This window comes from Dermatophagoides farinae, chromosome 1 (genome assembly GCF_024713945.1).
Source record: "Dermatophagoides farinae isolate YC_2012a chromosome 1, ASM2471394v1, whole genome shotgun sequence".
NCBI classification, from domain to species: domain Eukaryota; kingdom Metazoa; phylum Arthropoda; class Arachnida; order Sarcoptiformes; family Pyroglyphidae; genus Dermatophagoides; species Dermatophagoides farinae.
In genome coordinates this window covers 2180078-2201292 of record NC_134677.1, presented here as the reverse complement: position 1 = coordinate 2201292, position 21215 = coordinate 2180078, and the positions used below count along the sequence as shown (strand labels likewise).

Here is a 21215-nt window from a genome sequence, read left to right as displayed (position 1 = left end):
TAGATAGATGATAAGATAGCAAACAAATAAACATGCAAAGTTTTCTTTTCTTTTTTTTCACCATCGATTAATGTAATTGAGTAATGTTTGACCACCATTTGAAAATTAATTATAATTGTCGTCAATGATGTAAGTATTATCTGCTTGTAAATACATGTATATGTATCCGGTGTCTATGAACTTTCACATTATGCAATCATCATGCATACAGGTAGCTGCTGCTGCTGCTGTGTGTAATCTAATTTAATTATGAATCTCAATCTGATTTGAATTCGAAGGAAGAGAAGATGAAAAAAATTAATTTATTGAATGGAAAGAAATTTGATTTGATTATAATTGATTGAATTATTTGATTGTTGTTGTTGTTGTTGTTGTTAGTGTGATGATTCGGCGCTGTTAATCCACAAGATTTTGATAATAAAATTCTTTCATCTGTATTAGAATATCGAATATGATGAAAAATTTATGCAAAACAATTTCCGAATTGAAATGTTGTTTTTGTAATAAAAAATTGAAACGATAAAATTCTAAATCGAAAATGATCTGTAAAAAAAAAGAAAAATTTTCACATTTTTTCCGATTCTTTGTATTACCCACCACATACCTCACCGAGTTGTGTGTATAAGTTTCGTACTTTTAGTCGTAAATTATTACGTCTATCCGAAGTGATTTGTCTATGTTCCTGATAAAAATCATAACGAATACGGAAAAAATAATAAGCAATCGAAACGAATAAACGATCCGATGAAATGATGATATTTTCAAAATTTTTACGTTTCCATTCAATTTTACTGGTATCATTTTCCATCATACAAGAAGAATTGGCTATTGTCAATAATCTATACAATTCTTTATCGAATTGTCGATTCTTTTTCTGATCATTCAATTGAAAATAACGTACATGTTGATATAAACGTTGTTGAATGGTTAATCGTACAATATCGTTTATACATTCATTGTTTTTTTGCTGAAAATTTGGATAGCCATGTAAATATTTTCTTTCAATTTCATCACATTTTTGTTTAAAATAATCATAAATTAATTGCTGTTCTGTATTCATTGTCGGTTGATATGTTGTTCCAATAAACATGTTCATTCGTGGATCAAATAATACATTGCCAAATTTAAATATATCATCTCTATCTATTCGTGAAAAATTATAATAATCATTTTGTGTGAATAAAAATCCATTCTTTTTCAGATGAACTATTATGGTTAAATATGGATCGTTGATATTTTTTTCACCATCATCATCATCGCCATTGATCATAATCATCAAACTGAATATGATTATTACTAGAAATGGGGGAAAAAACATTAATTTAATGGATAATGTCAACGCACATTACTCACATAGAGAAAGAAGAATTTCCCAATGTTTCATCACCATTAAATTGAAGAGGTAAACGAACGAAAATCATGAATTCAACTACCAATCATTGCGGATTACAATAATCGATCGATTATTTATTTATTTATATACATTGTGTTTGCCATAATCAAATTCAATTTGAATTTTTTTTCTATTTTTTGTTCTTCGATTCATTGTTGTTGAGAATTTTTCTTGTTTGATTTGATTTGATTGTTCTCATCATCGTGCCCATCAATAAATAACGAACAAACAATCAATACAAATCGATTCGATTCTATTATCGATTATTCGATTATCGATTATTATATTAAGTTATTATCATTCGTCGGTTATTTTTTTTTCGTGTTTGTGTTTGTGTTTGTGTGTGTCTATCACATCAAATTTTCCAACACGAACAATGAACAATTCTCATGTTTACAATACAAACATTACCATTCAAGCATGAATGACGTTTTTGTTTTGTTCACAAATCGTCATCGGAAAATTTTTCTTTTAACTGGCAATCATCATCATCATCATTACCAAGTAATCATCGGATGCTAAATATATAATAATAAATTTTTTGTACAAAGTAAACACACACACACACACATTTTTTTAGATTCTAGGAATTGAAATGACGAATGAATGGAATAGCAATCAATTTTTTCCACATTTCTTTCTTCCGTAGATTCACCGAAAAAAATATGATTTGTTTTTACATCATTTTTTTTACCTGTATGTGTTTGCCGCCATAATTTCGAAAACATTACTATAGTACTGTTATGTGTCTATATATTATTTAACACCTAATCAACTTTAATGATAAAAAATTGGTTCAAACATTTGATCAATTGCGTATACAACGGTTACGAGAATTGGAAAAAATCAAAGAACCAATTACACAATATTTATAACGGACCACCAAACAGAAAAAAAATAAAATGAAATGAATTCATCTTGTTTGGTGGTCCGTTTATCCGTTTTTTTTTGTCGTTATTGTTCAATTGTAGCTGTTAATTTACTACATTTTTCCGTGCAATATTGGCCAAAATTGTCTTTTGTTGTTGTTGCTGTTGTTGTTTCTATTATGAACAAACAGTGAGAAAATTCTTTCTTTTTTCTCGTTCCGACAATCTAAATTTGTGTGGTCGTTTTTTGTCAAATTTGAATCTATCATTTGCCATGTTCATCTGTGATAGAAAAAAAGTTTGAAAATTTTTGTAAAATTTAAAAAAAAAATTTCACAAAACTCTTGAAAAAAAAAATTAATTAAAAAAACGATGATGATCCAGATGTGTATAATAAATCAACAAAATTTCGTTGAATTTGTTATTGTGCATACTTCATATTGCTCGTTGGTAAATGAGAAAAAAATGGCAAAATTTTCCAATTTCAAATAGCATTTTTTTTCTCCCCAAAGATTAATTAAAAATGAGAGACACATCCACCTCTATTTTGTAAACGAATAATCAACATCGAATGGGGGGACCTGAAATATAAGAGCAATAAATCTGGGTCCACAACATTGCTTCGAGGTGCTCAACGACCATCAACGACGGCCAAATACACATCGTTCAAGATCATTATTTTTCGATATCGATCGATCCATCCATACAGCAGCAACAACACTAGTACCAATTAGTGTTTTTTTTTCGCTTGAAATAATAAACAAAGACAACCAAAGGCATCCACCATCCATATGGATGACTAATTATCGTCAACAACATCCAAACCAAAAAAAAAACAAAAAAAAAATTATTCAAAAATATTTGGTGGTTGATTGGCACACGAATATTATGCATATATTAAATGAGACCATATTTATATTGACATGATGATGATGAGGATGATAATGATGAGAATCAAATTATCAAAAGGCCATAGAAAGAGAGAGAGAAAAAAAATGTAAGCGAAAAAAAGCCTTCAAGCCACAGAGGACCAGATTCCAGAACAACAACAACAACAGCAAAAAGAACATAATGATGATAATGAACCCAATATGCATGATGCTGATGATGATGATGATGAAATAATGGTGGCCATAATTATTTTTTAATAAACAAAAAAAATGGATGATCCTTCTGGCCGAATTCTTTGTCTCATTTCGATTTCACTTGTTTTTTTTCACCATTCTTGGCAAATAAGTCAAATTAAATTATAAAAATAACATTTTTTTTCGATTATCATTGATTCTATGATATCGGCAATGTTGGTTGTTGTTGGTCCCCTCAAGAACAAATAACATCCAATATGGAATAGCAACGATGATGATGATGGTCGTAATTTAGCATAAATTACCATAACATCTATCTATTGCTCAAAAATAAATAAGAGTGAAAAAAATATGAAAATCGATGCTAATTTTGCTTTGAAATTTTTTGTTTTCAAAATTAGCCTTAATTATCTAAAAAAGATGTTGATAATCGTTGTATGATGATCAGATCGTGTGAATTTTTTTTTTATTTTGCCATCATCGATTGATGTGAATTTTTTTTAATGTTTTTATTTTGGTCCCGGGAAAAAAATTCTTTTCTCATTTGGAATATTTTTTTTTCTTAAAATGACACAAACTAGCATGAAGATGAAATTGTCAAAGAAAAAAAGATGAAATTTCCAATCTAAAACCAGCCAGAAACATAATTGTTGACATGATTATAACGGTGAAACAGATTACAAAAATTCTTCGATAATGATCTTCATTAATTTATTCATTCATTCATTTTTATTGAAACAATAAATGACCAATGATGATAATAATAAACATTATCGTTTATGATAAGATAAAATTATTCAAAATTCATCACCAAAAAAAAAACAAACAAAAACAAAAGAAACATTACCATGATGATGATGATATCCATATATAGTCTTCTTTATTATATTTTGGCCAATGAATACGAGTTTACCATTAATGATGATGATGATGATGATGATGGAGAGCAAATCGATTGTTATCCTGAATATCTTGAGCTAATAATGATGATGATTTTTTTCTTTGACCATAACAATAATGACCAAAGCAATTGTTATTGTTTTTCTTTTTGTCATCATCATCGACCTAGATTATCAATAATTTTATATTGATGTGTTCTCCATACATTACTATGATTATTACTGTTTTTTTTGTCTATCATTCTCATATTGATTCTATGGAATAAACAAAATTGGCATTAGCCATAAGTATTTTAGATAGAGAAAAAAAATTTATTTTTTTTAAAAACAAATTGTTCATAAATTAGAAATTCAAAAGTTGAATTCATCAAATACAATATTAAGAGTGTGAGTATGTATTTTTGTATGGAAAAGAGACGAAAAAAAAATTTGAATTTTTCATTCCATGGATAAAAAACGGATTTGTTATAATAAAAACTAGAATAAAATATGATTGATGAATAAAAAAATAAAATAAAATAAAACATAATCGATAAAATTCCATAAAGAATCGTATAACATCCAGGTCGGCAATATGCCGTACGGGGATATTTTGTTCCACGAAGAAGCAGCAGCAGCAAGAATCATTTATTTGTTGCAAAATCATTCGGATGAATGAATCATTACCGATCATTCATTGATCGATATTTATGGAAATGTGAATATAAAAAAAAATTATAGCAGAATATAAATGTATTTTGTCATATATATTGATTTATAATAATAATAATAATAAAATGAATTGAATGTTTATAATGTTATAATACTAATAAGAATAATGATGATAAGCATGATAATGATGATAATATATTTATGAATAGTTTATATTTATAAATGTTTAGGGTATATGTGTGTGTGTGTGTGTGCGTCCAAAATACGAAAAACGTGATCAAAATCCATAATAATAATAATAATGGGTGATGATGGATTCTCTTCCCATTCCATTCTTTTAAAGTTCAGTTCTTTTCTCGTTGATATATAAAGATGTGAAATTATTGTTTTTTTTTTGGGTAAAGTGAATATGAATGGTGTTATCATATGAATATAAATAAATTTTTCATTAGAATGGCTCGGTGATAGTTGAGGTTGTTTCAAAAAAAACATGAAAATGCATAAAACAATAAAATGAAATGTTGATTTATGCATTTCTGTTCATTCGATTGACAATGAGATTTGCCAGAAAAAAAAACAAAAATTATGAAATGAGCCATTCTGTCAATCTTTAGTCGGTTTTATCCATTCATTCATTGATCGACATCGTCATCAGATTGAGTGTTGTTGTTGTCCAAGTCAAACGGTTCAAATTAAATGATGACAAAATTAGTCCATGACAAACGGGTATCGTATTGTATTATTTGGCCAGACACATCATTGTTGTTGTCGTTTTTGTGGTCAAACCTGTCCAACATTATTTTTTCTTTTTTTTTTTGACAAATTTGACAAGAAAGCGACCGATTTGTTTTTTCTTTAGTCTTTCGTATTTCATTTATTTGAATTTTCTGTCTGTTTCTATAAAATTGTTTAAAAGAAAAAAAAGAGAAAAAAAAGTAAATTAATTTTCGCATTTCATTCAGGTCACCATCATCATCAATATATCAATAATAAGAAATAAGAAAAGTAGAAGGAAAAAAATCGAAGCTGTCATAGATATCTCTTCTCGTTTCATTTATTCATCCATTCACAATAAAAAAAACAACAACAATAATGTGCGACACATTGAATATTTTTTTCCACTATTGATTAGTATAATTGGAACAATTTGTTTCACAAATAGTTAAAATGAAACAAAATACAAAAAAAAAACAAAAACAGCCGAAAAAACAATCCGAAGATAATCGAAACAAGGTGAAGAAATTGAATGAAAGAGGCGTGTAATGCGTTTGTTTGTTGTTGATTGTTTGTCCACACTGTGTTCAATTCAATTCAATCATCATCAGGTCAAAAGTCAAGGCAAAAAAGTGGTGGTGGTGGCCAACATTTTCGGACTTCCAACTGTGCAAATGGATCAAAGAAGTGTGTATATGTTTGTGTGAGGGAGACAATCTTGAATTTTTTTTTTTTTTTGAAATCGAAATGAATTTCAATTTCAATCAGTGATGATATGAATTTTTGAGAAGAGGTCCTCTATCCTTTTTCTTTTTTTTTTTGTTTTCAGCTAAGAATTGGAAAGATTTGACAAAAGAAAAATTGCTTTTTTCACATTCCACATTCATTATTCTCTCATCGATAATCACTTTTTTTGGCCAATTAATTTAAACCACAATAACAACAACGGTGAAAAAAATGGCACTTGGATGATGAATAACCACTTAAAAGAATGTATAGAATTTCTAATGAAAAAAAATCTTAAAATCCGTTAAATTTTTTTTTCTTTTAAAACTATAACTGGTCAGTTTTTGATTACATTAATTAATTTTTAATTTTTTTGTTTTTCAAAACAATATATTCAGGTGATCAAGTGATCAATTATAAATAACTCATTCATTCCAGAACGAAAAAAACTGATCCATAAATGTCAAACAAATTTATAATTACAGGGTTATTTATACACTTTAGAAAGCGTGAAAATAACCAAAAAGAAAAAAATGGATCGATTGAATATGAATATATCAAAGAATAAGAAAGAAAAAAAATTCTCACATAATGTTCATTATTCATTGGTTCACAGGGCTGGCCATTTCTGCTGAAAGCACAAAGATTTTGTGTATTGAAATTCAGAAAGATGAAATTAATTATCCATCGTCTGCGATGGTCAAATTTTTTTTTCTATTCCTGATATAATTTACATTTATTAATGATAATATCAAAAGCTCGCGCGTTCGCACTGACCCTGATATAATGATGTGATGATGATGATGATGATGAACAAACTTAGAACAAGGAATTAACCGCGTTCATTATCATCATCATCACTACTGACTATATCACAGACAAGAGATTATTATTTTTCTTTTTTTTTCTCTCTTCTAGACTTAATTTCTATTGTTCAGCAAAATTCTCTAGATTTTCTTTTTTCAATTAACGACTAAATTTCCATTTCAGACAAAAAAAAACATCATCAACAAAAAAAAACTTGTGGATTATAAAGCCAATGAAATTTTTTTATCATCATCATCACCATCATCATTGTCACCATTTTCAGGTCGTTTTTTTTTATTCTTTGCACATAAAATTCTAAAACACATTAAAATGTGAAAACCACACACATACACACTGAATAAATGAGATCTCAAGAATCACGGAGGTTCCATACACGAACAGAGTTTTCAAAAAAAAACTTTATTTTCTCAAAAAAAAAATAAAAAAAAAATTTCAATCAATCACTTAGAGAATGAAGAAAGAAAAAATGGAAAAAAAAGTTCATCAACTTTTTTTTTGCCTCAAGTATTCATGATACTTCATCATCATCTTTGGCCTTAGGGTCAAATAATATGTATGCAAGCAAGTGCGTGATATATCTTTTGGTTTTTTTTTGGTTTTTTTTGACATATTGCTTTGCCACAAACCAATATTGGTTGTTGTTGGCTTGTCAGTAGCTTGTGGTCAACATAACCAAAAAAAAAAGAAAAAAAAGTAGGCGTACAAAGCGGTCAATAACATTTACAAATGAAGAGGAAAAATGGTTCGATGGGAACCAAAAAAAAAAAAATTTAAAAAAAAAATTCTTAAAAAATTTATCTCTTTAGAGGGCAGTGAAAAGCACGCATTTTTTTCATTGTTGTTATTGATGGATGATGAACCGTTTTTTTTTTTTTTTTTTGGTTGACCATTCCATAAGCGTTTTGAAAGCGAAGGCGTTTCAAAATGATCAACCAAAAAATAACAATCAATTCTAGCAAGATAACCATTGCTTTAAAAATCCATCATCAGCAACAGCAGCAGTAGTTGCTTATGGATAGCTACCGAAGGATCGGTAAGTTACCATCATCACCACCATCACCACCGCAATGGAATCCACAATAGAATTGAATGTGTTTGTGTGTGTAAATAATAATGATAATATGCAAGCCTTGAGGCTTCTTCCCACGCAAAAAAAAACAAAAATTTAAAATCCGCATTTTTTTTATCTCCAATCTATTTCTCCACCTACAAACCACCAATGATCATTACCATGTCAATGATAATAATGATATGATATACCATTTTGGTGTTTGCCACTGGTCTGTATTTTGTGTTGTATGTTTTGTAACAAAAACAAAAATCTTTTGGTCTAAAGAATTTCGAATGACACTTACTCTTTTCAAATATTATAAAGCAGCAGCCATAGTAGATGTTATTGTTTTCGTTGTGGAATCTTGTGAAATTTTACTAGAATCATTTTTTCCTCGCGCTGTTATTGTTGTCGGTGATGATGATCGATTATTGTTGTTGACTAGATTTGCTTTAGTTAATTCAGTTTCATAATGATGACCAATATTATCATTTGATGATGTGGTCGTCGTTGTTGATGAACCATATGGTGTAAATAATGAATGTTGATGGCCATGACCATGATGATGATGATGTGTTGTTCCATATGTTGTTTGACTATGATGATGATGATGAAGTAATGAATCCATTGGAAATGTTGATGCTAAATGTGGATGATGATGTGGCGATTGTCGATGATCACCATTATAATATTGATGTGTAGCAGCTGTAGTGGCTGTAACTGTATGATCACCAAATGATTCTCCATTGGAATTTATAACTGTAGAATTCGCAGCAGCAGCAGCGGCGGCAGCAGCCGTTGCATATCCAGGCCAAAATTGATGAAATGATGATAATCTTGGAAATGTTGAATGAAATGTATCATCATTTTGATGATGATGTTGTAATGATTTTTGTTGGTCACTATTATTATTATTATTATTATTATTAGAATGTATCGGCCAATGATTATTTTTCTGATGATGATGATGATGATGATATGAATGGCTATACATTGGTTCAAAATTCATAGTTGAATTTGGAAAATTACTTGTTGTTGATGATGATGATGATGATGTTGTTGAAATTGATGATGATAATGATGTCGTTGTTGTTGTGGTTGTTGAAAATGGTGATTGTTTTTCAAACATACTTGGTGGGGATTGTGATGTCATACTACCATAATCTGATGTTGTTGATGTAATCGATTCTGGTGAACGAACTTTATCTAAATCTCTTCCGATCATTATTATTATTATTATTGTTGTTGTTGTTGCTAATATCATTTGTAGAATAATTTTTTGAAATATTACGGATACTAGTGGCAGTTTTAGCCGTTATAAATGCTGATGAGACCATTGGAATTTCTGATGTTTGTGGTTGATGTTGATGAATATCGGTATAACCACCGGTCGCCAATGCCGATGGTGTATATTGATGATGCATGATTGGTGTTACACCCACAGTTTCATGATCAAAAATAGTAAACGATTTATGATTCTGATGTGAATGATAATGGCTTTGATGTGGATGATGATAATGTGCCATTTGTGGATGATGATGGCCTGTATAAGCTGATCCAATCGAACTACCATAATAAGTGGCTGGAGTAATCATTGAGAGATCTGTATTGCTAGTACCTGATGATGATCCAAACATTGAACCGGTACCAGAACGGTGATGATAGGCACTAGGATATGTTGATTGATTGGAATTTGTCATTGTAGAATTATGATTATTTCTATAAAATTCATATGATGATGATAATTGATCATTTAAATTCGTCGTTGTAATTGTATTAGCCGTTGTTGTAGCGGTAACATTTGCCAAATTATTATTTGATTGATTCTTTTTATTTTTACTTCGTTTATTATTCGATGGTTCATTATTGTTTGTTCCATTTTGACGATTACGTTTTGTTCTAGTAGTTTTCGTTATCATTGATGGTGGTGGTGGTGGTGTTGATGATGTTTGTTCTTCTTTAATACAATGTTCAATAGCAGCGGTTGCTGGCGGTGTATTTGGTACATGATTTAAATTAGTTGTCTGTGTTTGATTAGTCTGATATGGTAATGTACCAGCTTGTGGTGAATATTGTTGAAGCTGGGCCATTGATGATGATGAATATTGTGTATGTATGCCATAGTTATCATATTGGCCACTATTATTATTGGTGCTAGAATTTGTTTGAATTGACATTCCATTTGAATATGATGAAAAATCATTACTATTTGAGTGGGTAGGATGAATAACTAAATTTGGTGCTTCAGTAGCATGAAATGTTGTTGTTGTTGTTGCTGCTGCTGCTGATGTTGTTGATGATGATGATGATGATCCAGTTATTGTTGAATCATCATTTGCATTTGTATAATCATTATTATTATCAGTAGTATATGATGAATTTGATGTTGTGGCTGCTGTTGATGATGATGATTGTTGTTGTTGTTGTTGTTGTAAATGATGATCATTATAATTATTTGATGTATTTGAATTACAACTTGGTGTTGGTGATGATGGTACAGATGTCATAATACCACCAGATGAAGATGTACCAGTAGTGGAATTTTGTAAATAATGCATTTTTGAATGTAGTGAATAAAATTGATATAACCATTGATTTGTTTGCATTATGGTAGCTTCTTTTTCACTATTGTTGAGAATTCAAGTAGAGAATAATACATTTTGTTATTTTGTTGAAAAATATTGAAAAAAAAAAATTTTTTTCGTTTAAAAATTTCATGGCCTTACCTTAATACTTGATTTGTACAAACAATCACTGGTTGTTGGCTATTTTCATTATTATCTTTAACCTGTAATACAACATGTACCCAAATCCATTGCATTGAATTTGTCTGTAGTCGTAATAGTAGTATACAGGAACGTTCTTGTTCCGATTGGATTACTGTGAAAAAAAAAAATTTGAAAATCATTTTCAATTAAAAACATTGTTGAATCAATGAGTGAAAAATAAAATATCAATTATAAAATTCTTACTTAGCCTATGTTTGGATTGTGCTTCTTTCAGATTATCCCAATGAATAATGTCATACCAGGAAAGATTTTTCAAACGATTTTTTCGATAACCAAGATGAAATTCACCACTGTTTAAATGGAGAATGGAAAAAAAATTATAATTACAATTATTTTGAAATTTTTAACAAAATTATGTCACATGAAAAAATAAAAAAAAATATCCATAACAAATCGAATCAGAAAAAAATTCCCATCAGTTCGATATCAAATCATTGTTATTATTATTGGTGCCAGAACGACGTCAAAAAATACGACCATGATGATGATGACGACGACGACGACGACGACAACAATAATATTTTGTATGTTTATTTGCTTGTCTATCATTATGATTTGTATATAGAGGTTGGTCACACAAACATATATCCTTGATGTTGTCATTAGAAAAAAAACCCGAAATAAACATCGACATTATTCTCTCACAAGGACCAGGTAAATTATATACCAACAACAACAATAATCAAATGGACAAGTGGACAAAACGGAATACCCGGTACCAGTGAAACTATGGCCACAACCACCACCACCACCACCATCATCATCATCATAATCATTGATCCTAAATTCTTAATATATAGTGTGGCCAAAGCGGTAGCGTGCCATCATCATCACACAAGTGTCAATCATCATTGTGAAAAACTAAAAGTAAAAAAAAAACATTGTATATTGATAATGATAATGATGAACAGAACAGAACAGAACCAATATCATATACAAAATGATTAGATTAGACCTTGTTTTGTAATGTAAAAATGATGATGGCCTTATGCTGTAATCATCATCATCATCATCATCATTGGTGTCTGGCAGAGAACCCAAACGAACAAATAAATAATAATCAACCGAATAACCATCTAAACATGTTTATTTCGAAAAAAACAACAAAATTTCTATTGTTGCCACTATGGCAATGTTACTTGTATATTTTGATCTAAAATGAAAAAAAATGAAATGAACAACAACAATAACAACAAGGAAATGTATCATAGAATATATCCATGTATGTCTAATCGTCTGTGACATCGATTGATGTTGATGTCGATGATGATGATGATTGTGATCCATGCTATAATCATAATGGTCATTCAGATGATGATGATGATGATCTATACCTCCTCCACGTGTATTTTTTTTTGTCTTTTAATACGCGTGGGAGCGAAAAAAATAAAAAACAACAACATCGTAGGCTAATTCTGAATTGTTTCAATAATAATCATCATTATTATTATCATTCGGACAAAACAATGGTTATGCGTCTCGTTTTTTTCCCATCATCATTTAGTGTATATTCTAAATCCGAAACAGAAAAAAAAATTATTATCCAAAATGGACAATGTAAAAAAAAAACGAAAAAAATCTATTCATTGTTAGTATTCAATCGTCGGCGACAAAGTTTTTTTATTTTTGTTTTGTTTCATGTCATGTCTATGTGAATATATTGAAGATGAAAAAAAAAAATTTGGAGCAACAAAACAAAATAACAAAATCTTCTCTCTTTATAGACAAGTGATCTGAATCATTATCTATAGAATTAGAATGAATTGACGATGATGATGATGATTATTTGATGATACGAAATGATGTCGCGTGTGTGTGTGTGTGTGTGACATTTCTCATGAATCATAAACAAATGACCTTTTTTTTACATGAATAAAAATGTTCTCATTTAATGGTTATCGACTAACTTAACTAATAATGATTCTGAATTTTGGAATATTTCTCTTTTTTTTTCGTTGAATGACAAGATCAATTTTGATGATGATGTTCGTCATCATTATCATTTCCATGTCCGTGTTCTATCCATTACCCATATCAATGTTGAATGATGTGTGTGGGGAAGATGGACACAATTTTTATTTCTGGTTAAAGAAAATGATGCGATTGTGTTGTATTGAATAAATGAATGAATGAATTGAATGCCAGAAATACAAGAAAGATAACAAGATTTATATGTCATGATATGACACATCCACACACACCAAACAACACAACTATCGTTTCGTTTCGTTTTTTTGAAGTGAGATTTTTATTCCGTAAACTGAACAACAAAAATGGACAACCAATTGAATCAAAGTCACGATTTGCGTAGGATCATCATCATCATCCATCCATCTATCTATCCACCATTTCTGGTTATAGAATAGCAACATATAACAAGCTCTAATTGTTCTAAACATTTTTTTAATGTTTAGTAAAGTTTAAAAAAAAGAGCAGGGTAGCAGATGTTCATTATTACCATCATCATCATCAAAAAATCCAAAAAAAATGATGACAACATAGAGAATTTTGGTCCAGAATCTGTTTTTTTTTCGAAGAAAAAATAATGCACAAACATCTGTTGATCCATATTGACCTTCAAGCAATATTTCTTATACATTTATTATGATTATTATAATTGAGAATCTCATCATCTAATCTGTATGTGTGGCTAATTTGTGTGTGTGCGTGTGAAAACACGATGCCACAAAAGCCTCAAGCAAAATTAACACATCGTGATTAAAACTATAACAACCATCTATCACCACCACTATATCACTATCACCATTATCGAATCAGTTTCAGGAACGATCGCTTTCGATTGATTCAATAGTTGTTGTTGTTGTTTAATCGATAGAACCACAAATAAATGTGAAAAATGAATGAATGAATCGTGATCTAGATTTTTTTTTGTTTTTGACTCAAAAAAAAAAACATTACAATTCACAAGTGATGATGAACTGTTTGTTGTTGTTGTTGTTGTTGCTATTTTCAGTTCTAATTTTAATTTCTCATCAAAAAAAGTCTGATTATAGAAATGAAAGAGAAAAAAATTTCTATGGTCACGAATTTTTTTTCTCTGTCGATGATCAATTAAACAAATTAGATCAAACACGAATCATTATTATAATGATGACGGATACGGATTCGATATTGATCGTGCAATATTGGTGCTAGGAATTTTTTTTTCTGAGATCAATTCATCACTTTAATGATCGTAGATGATGATTTCGATTCTGGATATATAAGTTTAATTCGAAAAAAAACAACAAACTTACTTTGAATCCAAATGTATGAATTTCATATCCATTGAATGAATTGATGTGAAAACATTCGTACTACCTTGTACGACACATTCACGAGTTTCGGGCATTGCCACCGGTGTACATGTGGCAAGAAAAACCGGTTCATTTCGGCTACATAATGGTAGATAGCTAACAAAATGTCCTTGGACTAGTACAACCTATATAATGTAAGTGAAGGGGTTTATAATAATTGTTGATAATTTAAAATTCAAAAATACAATCAATCAATTTTACCTTTTGATCACCGAAACGCATTTGTCGTCGTGAATTTCGTGAAACATTCATACGACATAAAAATATTCGGCCATCAGATATGGTTGATGATGATGATGATGGATTTGATGATGATGAACGCATTAATTCATTCTGTATAGTTTGATGATCTTGTTTTTCAATAATATCATATACACTATCGCCATGGATGAGTAGATCTTCCTGTAATTTTACATCAAAAAAAAAAAAAAAACAAGCAGAAAAATACAAATTATAAATAATAATAATCATTGAAAATGACAACAACTACAACAAAAAGGTTATAATTTAGTAAATCAATCAACAATCATCAAGTTGGTCAAATGAAATTTTGACGAAAAACTAGACTGCTGACAACTTCTGCCAACAATAGCAACAAGTTAGTTCAAGTTCTGTTGCATATATATTATTCAGTCATTCAGATCGATCGATTTTTCTTCACAAACACACACACACACACACACACACAATAATGAATGGACACAAACCACCACCACCACCACCAGAAAAAAAGCTAGGCTAATTACGTATTACAAATATATTTGCAATGTGTGTAATATAATTTCCGATTGTAACAAGTGTACTTTGTTTACGTTGAACGAAATAAAAAAAACCGCGCGTGTATCATTACGCCTTTGTTGTTGATGATGATGATTGCGGCAAAACTATGTCATTATATGAATGAAACATACACATAAAAAAAAACAGAGAGAAAAATGTGTCGCCATTTGGATCGTGGAATAAAAATTGTGGTTATGTGGCAGATATATATATTCACAACATAAATGGCCATTAGTCGCCATATTTTTTTCCCTTTTTCCTTTTTTTTCTTCTTTAATGTCGGCGTTATTATTAACAAATCGATTGGTGGTGATAATGTAGTGAATGATAATCATCATCATCATCATCATCATCATAGAACACAAAGGTTGATGATATGTCTAGAAAAATTGAGAGAAAATAGTAGCAAAAATAATAATGGCGTTTGGAATATTTGGAATATCACACACACACACACACACAAAGTGGATGATTTCAATTTCGTGATGGCCAACGAAAAAAAAGCGGCCAAACATATTTATGTTTTCAAGATCAAGAAGTAGATTTATTCAAAGAAAACTGAGACAGAGAGAGAGACAATGACATTTGTTTTGGGCTACTTGTATCTTGTTGAATCAGTATCATTTTAGTATACACGAATATTTTTTTTTGTGTGGTCAATGTCATTGTCAATTGTCATTTTCATCATCAGTAAAATTTATCACACATCTGTTGTACGAAAAAAAAGATTATTGTCCGGTCACGATCCAAAACAAAACATTAAAGAAAAAAAATATTGACCACTATTGAATTCGGTAGCTAAAATAAAATTCTAGATTATACAAAACACGTGGTCAAACCATCACATATATACAAGTGACAATTAAAAAATCATCAGTAGACTGATGACACTGGTCCTGGAACAGGACATGAACTCGTGGCACGTTACACATGACAAATGTGAGTGACTAAATGGTCAAAAAAAAACATTGAAATCCTTAATTGAATTATGATTATGGCCTATGTTTAGTTTTTTTCCGCTCATTTTTTTCAATCAAAATCATCATTATTATGAAATGAAATGTCAGAGACGAAACACAAAATTCCGACAAAAAAAGCCGTCCACTATTATCAAAAGAATCGAGATCAATCATTTTCGATCGGTCAGCTTCAACCAAAAAAAAAAAAAAATTTCAATTCACATCGATCCGATGAGATAATCGTTAAGGATCGTTTTTCTTTCAACAACAACAAACAAGTATTCAATATGTTGGGGTTATGATGATAATCATAATATTTTTCTTTGATCATCAAAAATAAATGAAGAATATTAACTTGGTTACACATACAATGAAAAAAAAGCAAAGAAAACGATGGGAATTTGATTGTCCGAAAAAAAACTCTTCAGTCACTTCATTCCTGGATTCCCGAACCACTATCATAATCATAATCATCATCATCATAATTATTACACATCTAAAGGTGCCTGAAGGGCGAAAAAAAAATCCAAAGACGATGAATCTTGGTTAGCTGATGAATCGATGATGATGATGATGATGGGGACAAATCATAATTTTTATGATTATGATGATGATCAGTGTAACCGTCGCCATTACCACCATCATCGTCTTCGTCGTCGTCGTCGCCAATGAATTATAAAGATTTTTTTTTTTGTTTTTCTATTTCCAATGTATTATTGATTGAAGATGTTCATCATCAATCATCAGTGTTTGATTCATTTTTTTTCTTTCCATAATAATAATAATAAACATAACAACAGTATCTTCATCAAGGATGATGTCGATGTCCAAGTCATCATCATCATCATTGATGACGACGACCAGTCTATTGGCCATCAAATGAAATTGTTGATCATCGTCATCATAAATGTTTTTTTTTTCTTGGTCAATAATTGTTCAGCAATAAGCTAATATAAACAGTTTTCACATCAATATTATACTGGACAATTATTCTGACTTGTTACTACTACTACTACTAATACCTGGTTTCTGTTCTGTTGTTGATGTTGTTGTTACAGTAATTAGACATTTACATCATTGGTTTTGGAGAAAACAAAATAAAAAATCATCATCGATTATCATCGTTCATCGTTCAAATAATCATAATTCATATTGGAAAAATAAACTAAAATGATGATTATATCAGTCAACAAGAGAAAACAAGAACAAGGAGAAAAAACGATGCTGCTCATATTCATCTGCTATAAACTAAATAGAATAGAATGTCTCTGCAATTTGAAAATATTTTCAACAACAGAAAAAAAATCAAACAACTGAGAGAGATGGAGAAAAAAAAATCCGTTGAAATTCAAATATATGACGTTTAATCATTATTTTGAAAATAGTAGATCAACATATAGTTAATTTAGATGATCATGACGAATGACATGATGTTGTTGTTGTTGTCGTTGTTGTTGTTGAAAACATTAATAATCAATGATGATGATATCGAGAAAAAAAACCAGATGTATTATTTGCCACAATATACATAATCATCATGGTCATTGATTTATGATTCGGACAACAACAACAACAACAAAACAAAAAAGGGTCAACAAAACAAAAACAATTCCAATTGGTTTGAAAAATTAATTCATTTTCATACATTAGCGAGAATTTGTTCTGTTTTTAATTGATCAACTTGAATAATTAGCATCAAACCTAAAATTGAAGAATAAAAGAATATATGTTTCAAACTGTACATTATCTATGTAACAAAGAGAACAAAAAATAGACATTAATCACTAAGTGTATCTTTTCAGTTTAACAACAACAATAATAATTATCATATTAAAAACAATATAACAAAGCAGCAAACAAATTATGTGTATGTTTTTAACTCTGTTGTTTTTGCTGTCGTTCTTGTTGTTGTTGTTGTTGTTGTTATTCACAAATTACGAATTAAGTGACCAATTACGGTACACGTGTGTAAACATTAGTGAGTGAAAACAAAAATCATCATCATGCTAATTATATTTAATTTGTAACACAATTTTCACAAATACAAATTAAAATTTACAAACAAAAAAAAAAAAACAAAACTAAATGAAAAGTTCAATGTACAGCAAGAAAAAAAACGAAAATTCCAAAAAAAACAAAAATCAATAAATCATCAAATACCAGAAAAAAAACATCATCATCATCATCATCATCACAAGAACGAGTGAAATTCTAAATCAAATCAAACACAAAGGCGCGGTCAGGATTGTTTTCTTTTAGGCGTCGGAAAATTTTTTTTTATTTATTTCACTTAATTCCTATATATATATGCTACTGTCACATATGCATTTCTATTCGATAACAACAATAACAACAACAACAGCCAGAAAAATGAAATTCGTTCACAAAAAAAAATTTGTGATTCAATTCAAGAAAAAAAAATCCTTGGATAATCATCATCATTATTATTATTATTATTATGAGATCTACATGAGAGTTTTTCGTTGTTGTTGTTGTTGTTCGCTTTGCTTTTTAAATTCAATTTGTTTGTTTCATTTTAAATTCACACACACACACACATACGGTATAACAAACAAACAAACAAACGAAAAAAAAACACGTAAAATTCTTCGCCATTGTTGTTAATGATAAGTTTCGGTTGTTGAAAGGTAAAAAGTGAACAACAACGAACGAAACAAAAAAAAATAAGGTGAGATTCATCATTATTGTAATTGTGTGTGTGTGAATACGCCAACGCCTAAGGTCATATGATGGCGATGATGATGATGATGATAAGGTCAATATAATGATAATGTTCCATATGTATAAAGAATACGTTCCATCATAGTGTGGACGACTGGACGGCGCCGCGTATTTGGCAGCAAGTCCCTCACATTCATATTCTTTTTTTTCTGCTACCAGAAAAACTACTGTGGACACAATGATATATGATACTTTTTTTCTGGGTCTCTGTGTATGCATTGAAGTTTATTTGTTTTCCCAAAAAAAAGAAAAATATGGACAAAATGTTTTGCTTTCTGGAAAAACAATGATAATGATGTTTTGTTTTGTTTAAAAAAAATCAATCAATGGATATTCGTATGTCAAATAGATCATCATCATTATCATTTCCATCTACCGGTCATCAACATATTGAACATCTGACAACGGTTTTTTTCCAAATCAGAAACCATTGCACACACCAGGTATCATCATCATCATCAATAGGATCAGTATATTGTATTCATCAGTATTTTATTTATAAATCATTTTCGTTTTGTTTTGTTTTTTTTTTTGGAAAATATATTCATTCATCTTTCTATCGTGACTGTCATATTCAGTACAATGATGACTACAACAACAACGACGAAGACGACGACTTCATTTGAATGTTAATCAAATAAGCCAATAAGCTCTTCAAATTTTTTTTATTTTTCTGGTTTTTATTTTGAAAAGAAAACAAACAAGTAAAGATATATGCAAACAAGCACAACACAAATCAATTTGATTTGGAATAAGACACACACATACACATACACATTCATTTAAGGAACAAGGAACGAGATGAAAAAAAACCGTTTTTCTCTGCAAAAAAAAAAATCCACAGACAAAATGAATTCATTTCAATAAATATCGATTAGTTTTTGACATTGATTTGACAACAACAACAACAACCACAGAAAACTCATACAAACTAATAATAAAAAAAAAATGTTAATCAGACAATTCTGAATATACCACAAATCGAACTACAAATGACATATAAAATTGAAAATCTTCTTATTGACGATCGATTGATTGAGCTTTTCATCGATTATTGAGTTTCCTATGTAATTTTTTTTTCTCCAGAAAATAAAATAATTCTCTCTGTTTGTTTGTTTTTTTTTTCTAGTATACAGCTCTCATTGCAATTGGTAGAAAAAAAATTGCCTTTGGGTAGAAATTTTTTTTCTCCAGAATGATGTCAAGAATCATTTTTAAGATTATGATGATGATAAAAACGAAGACGACGACGAACGACAACGACGAAGATGACGACAAGCCAGACGCGAATAATTGGCTACAAGACAAATATTATAAATTAGGACTTGAAATCATAGTGTAAGTCATCGTTATATTTGATCCAATGAATGACACAGACACATACACACACACACATATAGAAATTATTTCAACTGACTACCTGACTTTAGCACTTAATGATCATTCACAGATTGTAAATAATGTTTTTTTTCAACCACAAAAAAAAGATGCCAAAAAAAGTAATGAAAAAAAATAACAAAATTCAAGTTTGCATCCCAAAATAATGAAATTGTAAATTGTGAAGGTGTATCCACCACCAAACAGGCTAGCCATAGATTGATTAAAATTATTTTACAAAATTAAATGAATGATGATGATGATTGTCGACAACAACAACAACAACAAAAATAGAGATGAACATTTGACATGAAACGACAAAGACAAACGATCGATCGACACCTTTGGGTCATTCTATGATCCTGTGTGTGTGTGTAAGTGTGTGTGATGTAATCATTATTCGTCGCTTGTATTAAAAACGTCAATGTTTTTTTTTCAAACAAGGATTTTATTTTGGATTACTTTTCTTGTCAAAAAAAAGTGATCATTTTAATTTTTTTTTTCTAATCACTTGCTACTTGTCGGTGTTCCTTTTCTTTTCACACACACACACACACACTCAATATGTGTCATGTATTGTGAAATTGAAGAGGATTTTCTTTTTCTTTTTTTTTTGAGAAATGAATCAAACGGCGTCTATTTGGCGCCAATATTTATTCTCTCTCTTTCTATCTTTGTCTTGTGTACAATAAATAAAGTCATAGCCATTACACACACACGAGACACATTACATAACATGAATTTCATCAAAATGATGGTGATGAAGTGATGTCTAGCAGAATCTATCTAGACAACGTCCATGACGACGATGGCGGCGGCGACGATCAATTATAAACATTTATGTATTTAAATTAAGAAAACAAAAAAAAAATAGGATGAAAATCAAAATCATTTTTCAATTGGCACATCATCATCATCAATGCATATATCAATATGGTCAATCGAAATCCGCATCCAATGTATCTATCTAAAAGTGAGAATCAATGATTATCATTATTATTATAACAGAGATCTGAGAGATCATACAACGTAAAA

At 29.7% G+C, this 21215-nt stretch overlaps 2 protein-coding genes across 2 annotated transcripts in view; both read right to left on the bottom strand.

The window, feature by feature from the left end:
* Nucleotides 1-300: 300 nt before the first annotated feature.
* On the bottom strand, nt 301-1539 carry LOC124491612 (uncharacterized). The gene is made up of 3 exons (XM_047054289.2): nt 1354-1539; nt 605-1296; nt 301-543 (listed from the first exon to the last, which is right to left on the bottom strand). Exons 1-3 carry the CDS (start codon nt 1388-1390, stop codon nt 397-399), a joined length of 876 nt encoding a protein of 291 aa, XP_046910245.2. The 5' UTR covers nt 1391-1539; the 3' UTR covers nt 301-396.
* Nucleotides 1540-4651: 3112 nt separating this feature from the next.
* Nucleotides 4652-21215, bottom strand: part of dysf (neuronal PAS domain protein dysfusion) — a 29304-nt gene continuing 12740 nt past the window's right edge. The window contains 7 exon segments of the mRNA XM_075729997.1: nt 4652-5794; nt 8521-9432; nt 9434-10841; nt 10943-11096; nt 11189-11295; nt 14263-14447; nt 14524-14724. Of these exon segments, the coding sequence (XP_075586112.1) occupies nt 8533-9432; nt 9434-10841; nt 10943-11096; nt 11189-11295; nt 14263-14447; nt 14524-14724 (2955 nt within the window). The 3' untranslated portion in view covers nt 4652-5794; nt 8521-8532.